This window comes from Balaenoptera physalus (genome assembly GCF_965194825.1).
Source record: "Balaenoptera physalus genome assembly, chromosome: 5".
Classification (NCBI taxonomy): domain Eukaryota; kingdom Metazoa; phylum Chordata; class Mammalia; order Artiodactyla; family Balaenopteridae; genus Balaenoptera; species Balaenoptera physalus.
In genome coordinates, this window is record NC_138884.1 from 106,446,618 (window position 1) to 106,465,959 (window position 19,342).

A 19,342-nucleotide genomic window follows, 5' to 3' on the forward strand; every position below is an offset into this window, starting at 1 on the left:
AAAAGAGAAAGAAAAAAGAGAGCAACCAAACCAGAAAACAAATCCAGCAATGATAACAAGTGCTAAAAATTATACTAAAACAAAAACAAAAACAAAAACAAAAAACGGACAGTCAGAACCCTAGGACAGATCTCAAAACAAAGCTATACAGACAAAATCACAGAAAGAAGCATATACATACACACTCACAAAAGGAGAAAAAGGAAAAAAATATATACGTATATATAAAAAATAAAAAAAGGAAGAGAGCAACCAAATCAATAAACAAATCTACCAATGATAACAAGCTCTAAATACTAAACTGAGATAAGCATAAGACTGGAAACAAATTAGATGCAGAAAGCAAACTCCAAGTCTACAGTTGCTCGCAAATTCCACGGCCTCAATTTTGGGATGATTCCTTGTCTATTCCGGTATTCCACAGATGCAGGGTACATCAGGTTGATTGTGGAGATTTAATCCACTGCTCCTGAGGCTGCTGGGAGAGATTTCCTTTTCTCTTCTTTGTTCGCACAGCTCCTGGGGTTAGGCCTTGCCTCTGTGTGTAGGTCGCCTGTGGGCATCTTTCGTAAAGTCTGAGGTCTTCTGTCAGCATTCAGTAGGTGTTCTGTAGGAGTTCTTCCACATGTAGATGTAGTTTTGATGTATTTGTGGGGAGGAAGGTGATATCCACGTCTTACTCCTGTACCATCTTGAAGGTGCCCCTCAAGAGTCATGCATTCTTAATCCTTAAAGAACTGTTGGTCGACCAGGACATAGAAGATAGGTCAAGGGCATATTAAACTCCATAAACTCCAGAGATACTATTTCCTGTGGATTAAGAAGAACAGGGATTACCATAGACCTGCACGGTTAACAGTAGCTTTAAGGAGAACGTGGGACTTCAGATGTACCTCAGAAAATTTGAATAAAGCAAGAAATAAAGTCAGAAAACCACTTAATTTTGGAAGATCTGTTAAGGGAAGACACCAACCAGAACAGACATAATCTTTAAAGTCTCTAAATATTTAGGTCATTTCTAGTTTTTTGCTATGCAAAATAATGTTGCAGCCAACATCCACTTATTAGCTGTGTGGCCTTAGGTGTTACTAAACCATGATGTGCCTCAATTTCCTCATCTAGGAAATGGGGAAACTAACAGTATTTACTTCATAGAACTGTTGTGAGAATTAAATGGGTTAATATATGTAAAGTGATTAGGCCCCTGCCCAGAACATATTAACCAGTATATGGGTGTGAGCCTTTCTTTATAGGTACTGAAGAGCAGAGTGACCAAAGCATTAGTATATACCTTTTAAGTATAAATAAGCCTTTAAAGAGTCTACAAATAGCAAATGCTAGAGAGGCTGTGGAGAAAAGGGAACCTTCCTATACTCTTGATGAGAATGTAAATTGGTGCAGCCACTATGAAAAACAGTATAGAGGTTCCTTAAAACACTAAAAATAGAGTTGCTATGTGGTCCTGCAATCCCACTCCTGGGCATGTATCTGGAGAAAACTATAATTCAAAAAGATACATGCACCCTTATGTTCATAGAAGCACTATTCACGATAACCAAGACCTGGAAACAACCTAAATGTCCATCAACAGATGAACGGATAAAGATATCCATTGGAATATTACTCACAATGGAATATTACTCAGCCACAAAAAAGAACAAAATAATGCCAATTTGCAGCTACGTGGATGAACCTAGAGATTATCATACTAAGTGAAGTAAGTCAGAAAGAGAAAGACAGACAACGTATGATATCAACTTATGTGGAATCTAAAATATGACACAAATGAACATGTCTATGAAATAGACTCACAGCCATAGAGAACAGAGTTGTGGTTGCCAAGGGGAAAAGGGGTTGGGGGAGGGATGGAGTTAGAGGTTGGAATTAGCAGATGCAAACTATTATATATAGAATGGATAAGCAACAAGGTCCTACTGTGTAGCACAGTGAACTCTATTCAATATCCTATGATAAACCATAATGGAAAAGAATATGAAAAAAGAATGTATATATGTATAACTGATTCACATTGCTGTACAGTAGAAATTAATACAACATTGTAAATCAACTATACTTCAATAAAATAAATTTAAAAAATATAAATATAAATAAGGCTTTTTTTCCCCTTTCTTTGGTCTTCATTGAAAAAGTATGCCAACCCCTATAATAGACATGGCCTAAGTGACCTTCAAAGTAACTGTACCAATTTATAATCCCTTAAGCAATCAGAATATGAGAATATTCACTTCCTGTACCCTTACTGATGCTTAATACTATTAATTTTGACAATTTTAGCTTACTGATGGATCAAAAAACGGTATCAAAATTTAACCTTCATTTCCTTGACCAGAGGTTCTCAAAGTTTTTGTTCTTAGGACCTCCTGGCACTCTTAAAAAATTTTGAGGGCCCCTAGGAGCTTTTGTTTCTGTGGGTGATAGCTATCAAGATTTACCATGTGAGAAATTAAAGCTGAGAAATTTTAAAAATAATTAGTCATTTAAAAATGGCAATAGTAAACCCCATGTTAACATGGATGACATTTTTTTAACTAGAAAAATTACATTTTCTCAAACAAATTAGAAGTGAGAAGACTGGCATTGTTTTGCATGTTTGCAAATCTCTTTAATGTTTGCCTAATAGAAGAGAGATGGATTCTCACATTAACTTCTGCATTCTATCTGCTGATAGGTTGTTTTAGTTGAAGAAAATATGGAGAAAATCAGCGTCACATATATTTGTGGCTGGAAAAGGGAGGAATATTCTAATAGCCTTTTGAAATAATTCTTTGTTCCTATACCAAAACTGTACAAGTGGTAGTTTCTTAAAGATAGGTTTCAGTGTAGAATCTGAAACCATATCGTTGAACTTTTCATGCTTTGAAATATTAAAAATTCATTAGTCTAACTTGCACTATGAGTGGTGTACGTGCTCATGAATTTGTAATGTCATGCATTCGTTATTTGGAAAATATTGGTTCACTGAATTTTGCAAATCTTCCAAATTTGACACTTCATTATGCAAGAGCAAAAAAATCACATTTGTTAATATCACCGTCAATCTCATCAGAAGTCTTTAAGTATTGGGGAGCTGTCAAGCTCACAGTGGTAGATATAAGTTTACCATAATTTAATTTTTGCTCGAAAGTTCAAAATTTGTCATTGGCAACAAATACCATCAGTTGTTTTCTTTAAAGTGATTGGCTCACTTTGCTAATTTTTGAGAAAATGTCTGCCAAATGAAATTCTGAATAACTATAGCTTTCAGTTGTTCTTTCACCTAAAATATTATTGAATGAAATAAGCCACTAGCTGAGCTTACAACAATTACACAAGTGTTTTTCCTAGAAATAGCATTCATATGTCTCATTTTGTCACACAGAAAAATAAAATGGCTAGTACTCAATGGTAGAGATATAATACAATTTATAGTTTTTATTCCTTCATCAAGAAATATTTTTTTTAACTCCAAGGGCATGGTGGTGAAGAATACAATTACTCCTATATAGTTTGGTACCACTGCCTTGATTTTGTGTGAAGCCTCCCAGTTTTTTCCACCACTGCTGTGCACTATCATTGCAAATGTCAACACAAAGAAAAAGGCAAATAAGGTAAAGTATGATGAAACAGTTCTGATCTCATGTATCCCCTGAAATGATCTTGGGGACACTTTTAGGACTGCTACCCTAGATAATACTGAGATTGAGAATATTTTTATCTGTATTTTCTTCTGCTAACTGGCTATTTCCTTTGCCAATTTGTCTAGTGGGTTGCCTTTTTCTTATTGATTTTTAGAAGTGATATATATATGGACTAGTGATCTTTTATATATATATTGCAAATATTTCTTCAGCAATAGGGCAAAGCCTAAATAATTATGTGCCTCTGTACATAGTAAAACACAACACTGCATGGCATGATATAGAATGTACTGACAGAAAATCTTAAAAGATATAGTTTATTGTAAAAAACGGCAAGTTTCAGAAAATGTGGAGTATATTACTTATAAATTACTCTCTCCTACCCAAAACAGTTTTTATATAAACATATATATAATTGTATAACAGTTATATTGTATATGTATACATATACTTATATATACATAACTGTTATGGATATAAAACATATATGTAGATGTAAAATATATTTAAATGTGCAGGAAAATAAACAAATAATTTGTGTGTTTATCTCGAAGGATAAACAGCCAAATTATGTCACAAAATGATAATAACCATTATTTTAGATGGATGGAGAGGACCCACAACAGGAAGTTACATCAATTTTGTGACTTTTGATTTATTCGGTATTTTAATTTTTTTTACAAGGAGGGTATATTTATGAATTTATTAACAGCATTGATAACTTTTAAAAATTATAGAAACATGGCTTCTTAAACCTTATAGCATAATTCACACGAGGAAATATTCCTATTCTATATGCAACAGGAAGAATAACAGTGTATGCATACTTGAAAAAATAATAATGTTTTCTGGAAGCTCCAGTGCTTTCTTTCTTTTTGCTCCCTACTAGAAGTGATGCCTACCTATTCTGTTATGGAATTGTGGGCCAAAGTTTTCATTAAACTTAAAGTGACCTTTACTTTTTTTCCATTTTCCAAATTCTGACTAACTAATATAAATAAGCCTAATTCAATATTTAGATGAAATTCAGGGTAAAGTAACCACTGTTACTTAAAATATTTGGATCAGTTTGTTTGATTTAAATATTAGTGACTGACTTTTACACTTTCGTAACTGCCTAACTTTCTTATATTTACCATAGGAAAATAAATAAAGTTAAGTTTTCAGCCCCCAAGAAACCATTTAAGGGATTTAAAACAAATATTACTCTTGTATTGAGTTCATACAAGAAATGAGATCATAAAAACCCCCAAATAGCTAATGTCAATGTAGGAAAAGCTGGAGCAAGTTAATTTCCTAGGTATGATCTTGTGAAGTTACACAGACTTCATAGCTTCCCATGATTCATACCAATAGAACATGTAGGGGCTTCCCTGGTGGCGCAGTGGTTAAGAATCCTCCTGCCAATGCAGGGGACACGGGTTCAAGCCCTGGTCCGGGGAGATCCCACATGCTGCAGAGCAACTACTGAGCCTGCGCTCTAGAGCCCGCGAGCCACAACTACTGAAGCCCGCGCGCCTAGAGCCCGTGCTCTGCAACAAAAGAAGCCACCGCAATGAGGGACCCACGCACCCCAACCAAGAGTAGCCCCCGCTCGCTGCAACTGGAGAAAGCTCGCATGCAGCAACGAAGACCCAATGCAGCCAAAAAAGAAAGAAAGGAAGGAAGGAAGGAAGGAAGGAAGGAAGGAAGGAAGGGAGAAAGAAAAAGAAAGAAAGAAAGAAAGAAAGAAGGAAAGAAAGAAAGAAAGAAAGAAAGAAAGAAAGAAAGAAAGAAAGAAAGAAAGAAAGAAAGGAGGAAAGAAAGAAAGAAGGAAGGAAGGAAGGAAGGAAAGAAAGAAAGGAAGGAAGGAAGGAAGGAAGGAAGGAAGGAAGGAAGGAAGGAAGAAAGAAAGAAAGAAAGAAAGAAAGAAAGAAAGAAAGAAAGAAAGAAAGAACATGTAACTGGTAATGACCACAGATATTCATGTAATGTCTTTTATCCAGATGATCCTCCAAGTGCTTTATGAATAGATTTCCCTCTGTGTGACCGTACTTAGCTCAGCCCATGTGTATGAAAGTTCCTCACTTCACTGTGCTGTAGTTTTATGTGAGGGGGAGGAAACGTCCATCCTGTTTATCCCTCGTGTCCCGGGAGCTGCATGATTTACCCAGCAGAAGGAGCATTTCCTTCCTCCCAGATCATGGATAGACCACAGGATACTTTGTAATATTAGTTTAAATGCCTTAATGCCCTTGATAAGGGATGAAGGAAAGAAACTAAAAAGTACCTGGGATCTACCCTGTTCCAGGTACTTTGATAGGTCGTTTACACATTTTAGATAATTGCGTCTTCATAAAAGTGAAGTGAGGTTATTATCATCTGCATTTTACAGCTGTGGAAATGAGTCTTGCCTGAGATCACGAAGCTAGAACGTGATAGGGTCAGGATTGCTCCCAACTGTCTTTGATTTCAGAAATCAGGCCTGGGCATCACAATTTCTTTCCATTTCGAGATGGTAACAACAGAGCAGACAGAAGAACATTCCCCAGAAGTTTCTTTCTCTCTCTAGCATAGGGGGGGACTCTTTACCACCTGAACTGCTTCTCGTCCTGTTGAGTAGCTGTTGTCCTCAACCATTTTTTGGCTGCTGCTCGCTTTCTATCTAGTGGCTCATGCCTCTCAGGTTACGCTCAGACCCCACCTTGACTCTTCATCCTGCTGTAGACATTGCTTTATTTCTTCCCTGCCCTTCGTAAGCCAGGGTTTTGAAAGGCTTTCCTAGATTTGTCTGCAGTTCCTTTCCATTTGTTCCCTGTCAAGGCACGGAAGGTTGACTCCCCCTTCCCTACCTTTGCTGAATCTGCCTCTCAAGGTTATCCCTCACGTACATATTGGAAAACTGAATGGTGTGTTTTGTGTTTATTTACTGGATCTTTCTCTTGTGATTGCCACAACCCCTACTGAGAAACTCAAAACCCTTGACTATCACGGTGCTGTTTTTTCTTCTGCTTCCCTGACCATTTTAGTGTTCAGTCCTTTTTATCCCCCCTCTCCTGCCATGTGTGGCTCACACTTGCTTGTGAAAGAGAGTTGTTAATTTTTCAGGAACTTCTGAGCTGTAAATGTCATGTTGGTAGCTTGAAATTTGTTATGCTGGAGTATTTACACCATGGAGATTGGCAAATGTTAAAAATCAGCCCCTCTCTAACCCCAAGAGCATTAAACATTCACCAGCCCCCCACTGCTTCTACTCCCACATAATGTGGGTATTTCTTAGGGTAGCCACTCTGAACTTTTCCCCTCACTTGATGTATCTCTTTCCAACACACACACACACGGTTTTAACTGTCATCTGTACTATTACACCTAAGCACCTATCGGCAGACCTGATGTCACTCCAGAGTTTGAGAGCTGTATATCCAACCACTTCCTGAAAATGTCTATTTGGTTTAACAGACATCCTAAGTTCACCACATCCCAGAAGAACTTACCAACTTACCAGATGGTGAACTTACCACCATCTGGCTCTTTCCCTATGTCCCTTACTTCAGTGAATGGCTCCACCATCCTGCTTCCATCTATTCCAAAAATTTGCTGTGATCTCTCTCTCCTCTTTTCAGTCATGCTGAGCCCAAGGTGACATTGTCAAAAGGGATTCTCATTCTAGGAGCTAGTTTTTGGGGTGATAACATGAGGGAAATGGTGATTTTGGGTGACACTGTGGTTTTCGTTTTGATTCTCAGACTGTTCAAGTTTCTGCAGTGTGGGAAATTTGACATCTGAAATTTCTGCAGTGAAAACAGCACCCTCCTCTGTGCTCAGGCAAGGGAGGAAGTAAGCTCATGTAAATTAAGCATGTACTAGATGCCAAGACTTTTAGAAGCTTTTCCTTACATAAGTTGACTTAGTCTTCTAGATATTTCTATGACATAGATATTACTATAATATTTTTGCACACAAGAGAAATTGAGTCTCAGCTAAAATAAATAGCTTGTCCATGGACCACAGCGAGTAGGTGGCAGAGCCAAGATCTGGACAGACCAATGGGACTTCAGAGCTTGTGATCTTTTCATTACCCTTCCCGGTGCCTCTGGCCAGGTGTTTTTGTGTGCACAAAACTGGTCACTGGCAACTGAAAGGATCTCTTGCCCTCACCCCATGCAGAGCTCCAAAGGCCCTCATTCTTTGTAGTGCAGCCTCCATGTTCCTCCACATCCAAAACCTTGCCTGCCCTCCAAGGACCTATGTAGCTTTGTGTCTCTTGAAACACCCGGATGGATGGAGTCAAAGTTCATTAACATTTGTTGGAGTTTTTAGGCTAAAAGGGCCCCACTTTCTTGGAGAACATTGTTAAAAGCATGGTTTTCACACTTTTTTAAAGTCACTCGGCAGTATGCACGTGCCTACTAGCTTGTGCATTAGGCAGGAGCAAAGGTAGCAGGGACCAGATGTAAGGCTAAGAGTTGGTGCCTGCCTTCAGGATGCTGACTTTCCAGTAGGAGACAGGACCTCTACCCATGAAATAGTCAAAGAATGATAGGAAGGAAAGTAGGGGCAAGCGTCCTTGTGTTCTTGATGGCTATGTTTCAATAGCTACACTTCAAAGAATGTGTTACTTTTGATAATCAGGAAAGAGTCGTGTCATCAAATGTCACTTAAGACTCCACTAGTCACTATATTGTTAAATGGCGCCATTTAATGGAGTTAAGGAGCTAATACATCAATTGGGCCAGAGGGTTTGAAGGAAGTCACACAACTCTCTGAAAAAGCTTCTCAGTGAGTCACTAGGCTTCTTAAATAGTGTCTTTGTGTTCTCCCTGTGTGGAATTTTGTCCTGGTCAAGTGTATCTAACACTCATTCCATCTGTGTTAGTTAAACAACTGCTTTATACCAAGCATTTTGAATGAAGCAATGAACAAGATTGACAAGGTTCCTCTCTCAAGTAGCTTGCATTAGGTGAAATCTATTAAAAAAAAAAAAGAACATATCAAGTAGTGATCTAAGTAATAAAAAGAAAGAAAAGAGGGTGATGGGAGAGAATATATTGGGTGCAACTTTAGATAGGGTGGTCAGGGAAGTCCTTCCTCAGGAGCTGATGCTGATATTTAAACAAAGATGTGTACGCAAGAGTAAGCCAGCCCTGGGCTTCCCTGGTGGCGCAGTGGTTGAGAGTCCGCCTGCCAATGCAGGGGACGCGGGTTCGAGCCCTGGTCCGGGATGATCCCACATGTTGCGGAGCGGCTGGGCCCGTGTGCCACAACTACTGTGCCTGCATTCTAGAGCCCGCGCGCCCAGAGCCCGTGCTCCACAAGAGAGGCCACCGCGGTGAGAGGCTCCCGCGCCGCGGCGAGGAGTGGCCCCTGCTCGCTGCAACTAGGGAAAGCCCGCACATGGCGGCGGAGACCCAACGCAGCCAAAAATAAATAAATAAAAATAAAATTTAAAAATATATATATTAAAAAAAAAAAAAAGAGTAAGCCAGCCCTATGAACATCTGGGAGGGAACATTCTAGGTGGGAGCCAATGGCAAATACAGAAGGAAAGAGAGAGCGAGAGCGAGAGACAGTGAGCCAGATAATACAGCTGAAGCAAATGACCTGAGGTTGTACTGAAGAGATAGTTGGGGGCCAGATTTTACTGGTTCTTGTAGATCAGGGAAAGGGTCTACAAGAACCTTGGGGTTTAATTGTGGTGCTTTGGGAAGCCTTTGGAAAGCTACAGGTAGGGGAGTGGTATCTGATTTATGGTGTAGATATATCATTCTGGCAACTGTACAGAGAGTGAATTTCGGGGAATGGGGAAAGAGTGCGGACAATTAGGGGGCCCCTCCAGTGCTCCCCTGGAAACAGTTTGGACCGGAATGGCGGCATTGGGGTTGGGGAGAAGTGGATGGATTTGAGATGTATTTGCTGATGGACTGGATGTGGTTGGTAAAGGAAAGAGAAGATTACAGTATTTGTCTTCAGCAACTATGTGGGTATTGGTGCCATTTGCTGAGATGGGGATTACACAGATGGTGGTGGGAGACGGTTTAGGAAGGAAATGATTTCTCCTACATTCTAGCACATGGCCCTGCAGTCTCTGCTAAAATCCTGTCCAAGTTGAGGAGGGTTAGGTTGCCACTCCTTTGTGGGATGTCTCTAAAGGTGAAAAATTCTCTAACATGCTAATCTAGACTCTGCCTTCTTGAAACTTTCATCCATGTGTATATTTTTGTTTCTCTGGAAACACATGGAATACATCTGCTGTCTTCTCAGAAAGTTTTGCCAAATATTTGAATACCAGGATTCTTGACATTGTTTTAACATATTAAAATTTCAGATTAGTTTGGGTAAAAAAGCCATTAATTTGATTGTAGTGTGTATATGTGGGCTTCTCCAAACTGACTGTATAATCTCTCTGTGGAACCATGTTATGTAGCCTTAGTTTTGAATGAAGTACTAATCTTTTAGTGGTGACTTGTCACTAAGGCCCTTTACATAATTCTTTTTCATCTTTTTTGCTTTCTATAATTTACTTTGTACTTAGTTTTAACGTAGTATCTTAAGTATTTTTCTTTTACTTTTTCACAAGGGGATGATATTTGTACTATACATTTATATTTTGCTTTTTTCATTTGCATTATAACAAATGTTTAAAAATATTACTTTTAAAGGATTTCTCAGAGAATATTTCTCACACTTGCTGAATATTTTTTCAGTCAGTAAGATGATTTAATTTATTTCAAGAGTTTTAATAATTGTTATTAGCTTAATGCCACTGTATTGAACAGCTTTGGTTAAAAGGATTTTTTCCATAATTTGGATCACATCCTCAAGGGGGTTACAAAGTCAGAGAGTGTGGACTTTCCTGAAACTCTTCTTTCTTTTTTTTTGGACATTCCTGAAACTCTTCATACAGTGTGACAACACTGAGTTTCCAGTAAGGTGATGCCATTAACTCTCCTTTCATGGATGTGCTTGGTGATTTGACCACACCCGGGCCTCTGTTAAATATCATTAAAAGAAACATTTGCTGCTTTAATAGACAAAACCTATTTGGCGTTAATAGTCTCATTTGCATTCTGTGACTCACTAGTGAGGATGAATTTTTTTCTATATGTTTGTTAGTCATTACACTTTCTTGCTTCTGAATTTTCTGATTTTGCTTTTGCCCATTTATCCGTTGAATCTCTGTTATTTTTAAGACACTTCCCTGACCACCATATCATTATTCCCTCCCTTATCTTGTTATAAAAACATTCATAAGAGATTTTTTTGTGAACTGGAGTCCAACTAACTAGAATGTTAACTATTCAAATTTTAGGTGACAGGCAAATTGAAAAAAGAAAGATATGACACATTCTCCACAAGTAGAAAAATTCAAATAGAGTGCAGTCTTTCTCCAGCTCTCAGTATAAAACTCATCAAAGCAAAAACTGTTTTATTTAGACATCTGGGAAATGTACTTTGACAAACAGCCGCTTGATGACTGTCAGTGTCATAAAGAGACTTTGATATAAAAAATCCACAGAAACTACTGAAATAAATTATATATTTTTATGACAAAGCGCTCTTTGCTGACTCGTTTGCATTGTCCATGTGATGTGGCTTTAGCATCTTAATACGAAGGAGGGCTCCATTTTCATGTAAATGACATGATGGAATTAATAAAGAGCTCTGGAGAGTCTACCAACTGCAAAAGTAGGATCTCCTTTTACCTGCCTTGAGCAATGCTTGCACATGGTTGCTCTTCAGTATTTTTAACATATAAGTGTTTCCAAAATTTACATATTCAGTGCTTTTATAGCTCTAGAAAGACTTTCTCAAACTACCGCAGAAGGTAACAAAACATCCTTCAAAAGTCTGATTTCTATGCATGTAAGTCATAAAAACATATAGATAGGATCTTTAGCCCTACTTCCAATAAGTTAAAATGCAACCAGTTCCATTAGAGTTTGATATTTTGTTTATCAACAGTGCAAGGAAGAACATACTTTGCCTTCTGTTTTCAAAACCTGCAACCACTGAGTTATTATTTGTTTGAAATTATTAAAACTGATTAGTCATCCTGATGGACTTACCTATTACAAGGGAAGTGTCTCATCTAACTACCAACTGCTTGGCAAATTGTGTGTATTAGGCAATAGGCAGAATGTCAGGAATGGGCCAAAGTCTTACAGACAGTGTGATGTGTAGAAAAAGCATGAGAGTCGAGATCAGAAAGACTTGGCCTTAAAAGCCAGCCTTGCTGCTTAGTCCTAGCTTATCTCTTCTGGGGCAAACTGTTTGACTCCTCTGGCACTCAGTTGCATCATAAGTGACCTCCTAAACTAGAATTAATAATACATACCTGGCCTGAAAGTTGAGGACTGAAAGAGATAGTATATATAAACCACCTAAGAGAGCACCTGGTCCATGGTAGGTTTCCATAAGTCCTTATGCTGTTATTATTGGTGGGCTTATTATTACCTATAACTGTTGCTATCATAGAATGTTGCTGGAAGAAGAAACAGTGAGTGTGGAATAATAGGTAACATTGTATTTTGTAAATAGCCTATATGATATTGAATATTAGCAATCATAACAAATATTTATTGAGCACCTGACATGTGCCATGTCCTTGTGCCTTGTGCTAAAGGAAGGCAAGAGAGCAAAGTGACCCCTACTCACTTTTGTCTGGGTTCCTTTAATAGGGAGAGCTGTTACTGACAGGGCTTACACACCCACTGATGCTCAAAAGAAACAGGCATGGCCATAAAATCTTCACATGCAGAGTTAGAAGGGACCTCAGGGGCCCCCAGTACAGTTGTGGTTGTGGTTACCAAAGCTGCTGTTTCATATGGAGGCTCAATGTGTGAACTTGGGAGTAGGGGATCTGCTCACACCCATGCACCCCACTTCCCTCCCATGAGGCCCTCTAGATCTTCAGAAACCACAGAACAAAGACCACTGAACTGGTACAACCCCACACCCCAGTTTTAGCATGGTGCAGTTGAGGCCCCAAGTCTGAGGAAGACCCCTCCAAGCTGGGGTTGGGCTGAAACATTCATTCAATGTGTCTACTCTGCACACTCTTAAAGAGCCAGAGTGAACTGGCCCCCAGTGGCCAGTGGATTCCACTGCATCTGCTTATAGATGTTTACTCTGACCCACCATTAGCAGAAACACGACATGATGTAGTTTTCCCCCTTGTACCTGTTAACAACAGGCCACATTCCATTTGCTTTGAACGTTTAATACAGTATCAAGTCTGAAATTAAAGGAATGAAGGTGGAGAAAACATTAGGCTGTAGAGGTCACGGAAAAACTATGTTTCCAGGGGTTCTGAAGGATGTGAAGAAACTCTTGACAATAAGATCAGGGAAGGAGCCCTTTGAATCACTGTCTTAAGAAGTCATTGCCAACAAGACTCAAGGTGAGGAAAGGCAGGAGGAATATTTTCTGGAGTGCAAAGAGCCAATCAGTTTGATTACTTACAAATTAAGAATGTCTGTGCCTCAAAGATATATTCCAATTACACCATAAAAAAAAACGCAGAATTAGAAAAAAAAACCCTTATGAGAAAAGTAAAAGACAAATTCTTAATATCTTTACTGTATAAAGGGCCATGAGGGAGCCACACAAGTGCTTGTGAAGTCAAGTTTTAAAGTTCCTTTTCCAGATGTGGAACTGCAGAAATGTAAATAGAGCTTGAGTGAAAGGATGTCCTTTTAGTGAAAGGATATCATCGGCCAAGGAATTTGAAATGTAGAGGAGGGAGGGATTTAGTTTTAACCTCTATACCTGTCGCTAGTTGACCCACTATTAATTGCTCCTAACAGGGGAGGAAAACACCTTGGTTTTTGAAGAAATAAAAAATTGGGGGGGAATTCTCTGGAGGTCCAGTGGTTAGGACTCGGCGCTTTCACTTCTGGGTCCCGGGTTCTATCCCTGGTCAGGGAATTAAGATCCCACAGGCTTTGCAGCATGTCCAAAAAAAAAAATTTTAAGTTTTTGACAAAAAGTTTATGCCATTTGATAATGCCTTCAGTAATGTATGCAATGAGAGTATTCTATAGTTTTTAGTACTTGGCATTTACATTTTAATGAATGATATATACACTTAGACCCAATGTTTAACATATAACATATTGATGTCATTCATTCATTCATGCATTTGTCAACTATTTCTTGAACCAGGCTCTCTGCTAGTCTCTGGAGACTTAACAATAAAGAAGAAAGACATGGTTCCTGTCCGGAAAGAACATACATATAAAACATTCATTCTTGGGAAATAGTCCAGTGTGTGGAAAATGCTAAATTCAGGAAGACACTTATTACAACATTATTTTTAATGCTAAAATTGGAAACAACCTCACTGTTTAAAAACTAAGGAAAGGAAATGATTACTTATAATAAATTTACTGAGTGTAGATATTCATAATAATAATGATTGTGGGATGAAATTATGGTGGACTTTCTTCTTCTCTTTGCAATATGTCCTCTTTGTTGAAGTGTAATGATAACAGTTTCCCTTTATAGTAAACATACTCTGCTAGGCTTCATGAGTTTGATACACATTTGTTCACTTAATCCTCACAATAGCTATATAACAGGTAAGGAAACTGAGGCACTGAGAGTTGAGAGCTTAGATTCCAACCTGGGAATCTAACTCTATGCCCAGTTGTTCCTACAGAGAGAGAAACTGGTCTGGTTTTAAAAATACAAATCCAAGCAATGGTCTCCAGAGTTCAAGCTCCATGTCTTGTTGGTAAGATGGAGATCTTAATAATATCCACTGCCGGATGGTTGCTGCGGAAAGTATCAAACACGATGATGTTTGTGAACGGTTTTTGTAAATTTTAAATTTCCACTCAAAAGTCAGTGATAGTGCATATTCAAAATATTTTGAGTGCCTTAGTCAACGTGTATATTAAATAATTTTAAACATGTTTCTGTTGAGTGTACAAATGTAAGTCAGCTAGTTTATATATTTTAAATAACTGTTAAGAACATAATTTTTTTAATTGATGAGAAACTGTACTGGATAAGGTCTATTTTGGAAATTAGTTTTTTCCTGTTCGGTCAGCTCCTCTTGGCTCTTTCTCCCTTTATCTCTCTGACCTTCTCAGTCCCACCCATTGTGTGATTTTCTTGACTTTTTCCTTTCATTGAACAAGCCCCATCAAGGTCAAGAAACTGCTCTAATTTGCACTTTGGAGGTATTTGGCAGCCAAAGGTTTAAATTCTCAACCAGCAATTGGGATGCTGGGCTTAGATTGCTTTATTATGCTTTATACCTGTTGACTATAAGTAAAAAATAATATGTGGAGTAGAATTACAAAGGTGACTCTTAAAAAGCATGTGGAAGGATTATGACCTTAAAATGTGCTCACCAAAGCCATGAAAATAGATGAGTTCCCAAGAGGTACCCAGCAATACCCCTTTATAGACTTCTAGAATGCATACATGAATTCTGCGTGGGCCTTGACGGACTCTTGAAGAAAATGGGGAAGAGTTTTGTGTTCTAAGAGTTTATGATGTTTTGGGTATGCAGCTGACATTTAATTTGGAAGTGGTCTGTTGAAAATGTCATCTGGTTTTCATTTGTAGGGGCCCACTTGAAAACGGGAAGTTGGACTCTGTGACCTCCTGGTTTCCTCCCAACTCTGAAGTTTTTGAGGTTGTTTGATTCTAAGATAAATGTAAAGTTGATTTTCCAGCCCAACAACCGATATTTGTGTAGGGCTTCAGAATTGACAAAACATTTTTCACACACTCCATCATCCTGTCTTCAAGAAGGGTAAAGGGAGAAACAAAGCCCTTGTTCAATCTAGGTTAGAACACATAGTATACAACACGGACGGTATATTTCTGGGTGTTGTCTGTAGTCAGTATGGAAAATAATACCTCTCGTTCAAAGGTAACTACGTGTGAATTAGAATCTTACTCACGAGCAACGTGTTCTAAAGGATTATCAAAATCTGTGAAGTAGGTGCACACATGATGGATAATGCCATCGAGAAAGGAGTTTCAGCAGGTGGGAGAATTTGAATAAATCATGTCATCATCTAATTTAAATATTTGATTCGTCTGCTTCAGATATTGAAAGGAAAATATTGAGTTTTTTCTGGGACTCCACTCATATTTTCTATGTTCTAAAATGGACCTTAGTATACTCGGTGTGTTAGCTATGCTTTCCCTGGAAATTCAGGGCTGTTCAGAAATGTCAAGGCTAGCTATGGTTATGCCTGCCCTGAATTTTAAAAAATGTAATAATGGATTCGTTTTCTACAGGGACTAAGAAAAAAAATGGTATTCTATAATTTTCCTTAGGGACTTGGGTAGATAAGACCAGGCATATGTGGTGTACCCAATCAAAACACAATTTCACAGGTTATGAGTTTGTATGAGATGCAGTCTATCTCATCTGGGTTTGAGTGTGCATGCAGAAACGGGGGACACTGATGCAACCGAACAAATACCCTTGGATCCTGTTCATTGAGGCTGTATTACTGGCACCAGTTCCTTCCTGGTAGGGTCTTCTAGGGGTTGATCAGGGAGCTGTGAGCTGAAAATGGGACATCGCCCCACTTGCTTCAGGAAGAAGAGAAGGAGATCTCTTTGTCCATTCTTAGATGAGAAGAATGGACATATTGAGAGCTCTTGTTTTCTTTTGTGTGTATTATGTATACTGCACCAAGTGCTATAATCCATTCGATAGTCTTTGTGAGTTGGGTATCTTCGTCTGAGACTGAGGTCAGAGTTCATGGTCTAACCTCTGTTCTGTCCTATCACTCACACAATCTGAAACCTCCATGCAGGATTAGTAGACGTGCCACTCAAGCCACAAAGTCAACAGGGCCTTCCCTCTTTGACACTTTCTTCTCCCCAGTGTTGACCTTCTGTGAGTTTTCCTCTCTTATACCTTCCCAGATACATGACTGGGAAAGATGAGATAGAAAACATCGGTATGCATTTTTGCATCAATTTTTATCAGGCTCATTCATAAAAGAATGTGTGGTGTGTACCTATTTACATCACTGTGGTTATAGTACATACATAAACTTAGGTTACACTTTGTCACTTAAAGCCATGTCCCTGTGAAGTTTACCACTGGTGCTGAGGAGCCATTGGGTCCAGTACCTGACTTCACCATTATTGGCTGATGAGTTTGGAGCAGGTTACTCAACTTCTTAAATCTTTAACCCCTCAACTTTGAAGTGAGTATAACATTTCCTTTCTTTTTAAAAAAATTTTATTGAAGTATAGTTGATTTATAATGTTATGTTAATTTCTGCTTTAAAGCAAAGTGACTCAGTTACACATCTATATATTCTTTCTCATATTCTTTTCCACTGTGATTTGTCACAGGATATTGAATACAGTTCCCTGTGCTACATGGTAGGACCTTGTTATTTGTCCATCCTATATACAATAGTTTGCATCTGCTAATCCCACACTCCCAATCCTTCCCTCCTCCACGCCCCCAACTTGGCAACCACAAGTCTGTCGCCTATGTCTGTGAGTCTGTTTCTGTTTTGTAGATAAGTTCATTTGTGTCGTATTTTAGATTCCACAGATAAGTGATATCATATGGCATTAGTCTTTCTGACTTACTTCATTTAGTATGATAATCTCTAGGCCCATCCATGTTGCTGCAAATGGCATCATTTCATTAATTGTTATGGCTGAGTAATATTCCATTGTATACATGTACCACATCTTTTTTTTAATCCTTTCATCTGTTGATGGACTTTTAGGTTGTTTCCATGTCTTTGCTATTGTGAATACTGCTGCTATGAACATAGGGGTGCATGTCTGAATTATAGTTTTGACTTGATATATGCCCAGGAATGGGATTGCTGGATCTATAATATTTCGTTTCTGATAGGATTGTTGCAAGGATAAAGGACACGGATGATTCTGCAAGTGCTTTGTAAGCTGAAGAGGTTATAGACACAGAAGGTATTAAATACACAAGGATTTGTAAGAACTTTGAAGTCCCTTTCAGTCCAAAGAATTAGTCATGAAAATGTTGGCCACTTTCAAAAAAGTGTGTGTGTATGCACGTGTGTGTGTATTTGTCTACTATTAGTGGACCTGTTCATAAGGAGCTAGATTCAGACAGAGGGGTTTCCTCATCTACAAATCAAGGATAATAATTTCTTCACATTTAAATAAGAAAATGGACATGAGGCTCATAGCACAAGGCCTGGCACATAAGTAACTCTCAAAAACAGTATTTTTCAGTTGAAAATTTCGTTTTGAGTATCTGTTTTACCATTAATTAGCTGCCCACCCCCAGCTAATCATGACAAATTCCTTAACTTGGACAAATAAATTGTGACACATTCCTTAACTGGGGAAGATGACTCAATCTTCTCAGCCTCAGTTTCCCCTTATGTCATGAAGGTCATTCCCAGCACGTGGAGGTGTAGCCACGCTTCCATATAAGCATGTGTAGTACGCATCCAGAAGGTAAGAAGCTCAAAAAGCTTGGAGTTCTCTTTGCCTTCCTTCCACTCCCACTGTCGGGTATGGCATTTTTGAGACTTGCCTGCAGGACACACTTGGGAAAGTTACTTGACTCTCTTGTGGGACTTTCTCACTCACAGCACAATTCCAACTATACTCAATATCTTGAAGTAGCCTATAATGGAAGAGAATGTAAAAAAGGAATATATATATATATATATATCTGAATCACTTTGCTGTACCTCTGAAACTAACACAACATTGTAAATCAACTATATTTCAATAAAAATTAAAAACAAAACAAAAACAAAAACAACCCACAAAGGCAAATGGAGCCTTCTGGGGCCAAGTCACCGATACGGCCATTCCTGTCAGACCTTTAGGCTATGTTCTTCCAAAATGCATGAACTACGTTTTTGCCTTTTATTCTTCACTCAGTGCTCGGCTGGCTGAATCCTTTATTAGCATGAATGGAGAACAGATTACGGTCCTCCCACTGGAAGTCACCTGCTTGGCAGGCAGGGAAATGGTTGAGGTGAGTGTGTGACTTCAGTGTGTGTCGGGGGTTTTGCAGTGAGATGTGCCCCTCAGTGTGTCCCCTGGAGGGTGACAGTCCACTCTGGGTGTCCTTCTGTAAATACTCGCCAAGAAGCGCACTCACATCCCAAGGGTGCCTCCTAAGTCACGGCGCACAGCTCGAGCTGCAGGTTTCACAGACGTGGATCTTGTGTCTTTAAAGGCCAAAAGGGAGCCACCAGTGTGCTCATGAAATCAAGTTTAGGAGCTGCTTTTCCAGATGTAGAGCCACAGAAATGTCCATACAGGTGGGGAAAATGCCCTTGTGGTCACACAGCAAGGGATTTGAGGTTGGGGCCTGGGTAAAGGAAAGGCAGCTGAGTTTGATTCTCTGTTTCTGTTGCAAGCTGATCTCCACTCCTCATTCCCCCTCATTGGAGGAGGGTAGCCTCTTTCAGCATAGGAGCTGGGATGAGCCTTTCCTTTTTTTTTGCATGTTCAGTGTTTTTATTTTATTTATTTAAATTTATTTATTTATTTTTAGCTGTGTTGGGTCTTCGTTGCGGTGCGTGGGCTTCTCATTGCCGTGGCTTCTCTTGCTGCGGAGCATGGGCTCTAGGTGCACGGGCTTCAGTAGTCGTGGCACGCAGGCTCAGTAGTTGTGGCTTGCGGGCTCTAGAGCGCAGGCTCAGTAGTTGTGGCGCGTGGGCTTACTTGCTTCACGGCATGTGGGATCTTCCCAGACCAGGGCTTGAACCCGTGTCCCC

At 39.0% G+C, this 19,342-nt stretch overlaps 1 protein-coding gene across 21 annotated transcripts in view; it reads left to right on the plus strand.

Moving 5' to 3' along the window:
* The window catches only part of LDB2 (LIM domain binding 2), a 400,597-nt gene that overhangs the window by 58,854 nt on the left and 322,401 nt on the right, over positions 1-19,342 (plus strand). The window contains exon 2 of one of the 21 annotated variants that reach the window (XM_082462645.1): positions 18,498-18,594. The exons of the other annotated variants lie outside the window; for them this stretch is intronic. Coding sequence (XP_082318771.1) covers positions 18,526-18,594 — 69 coding nt within the window. The 5' untranslated portion in view covers positions 18,498-18,525. The remainder of the gene's footprint in view (positions 1-18,497; positions 18,595-19,342) is intronic. 21 annotated transcript variants of the gene reach the window in all.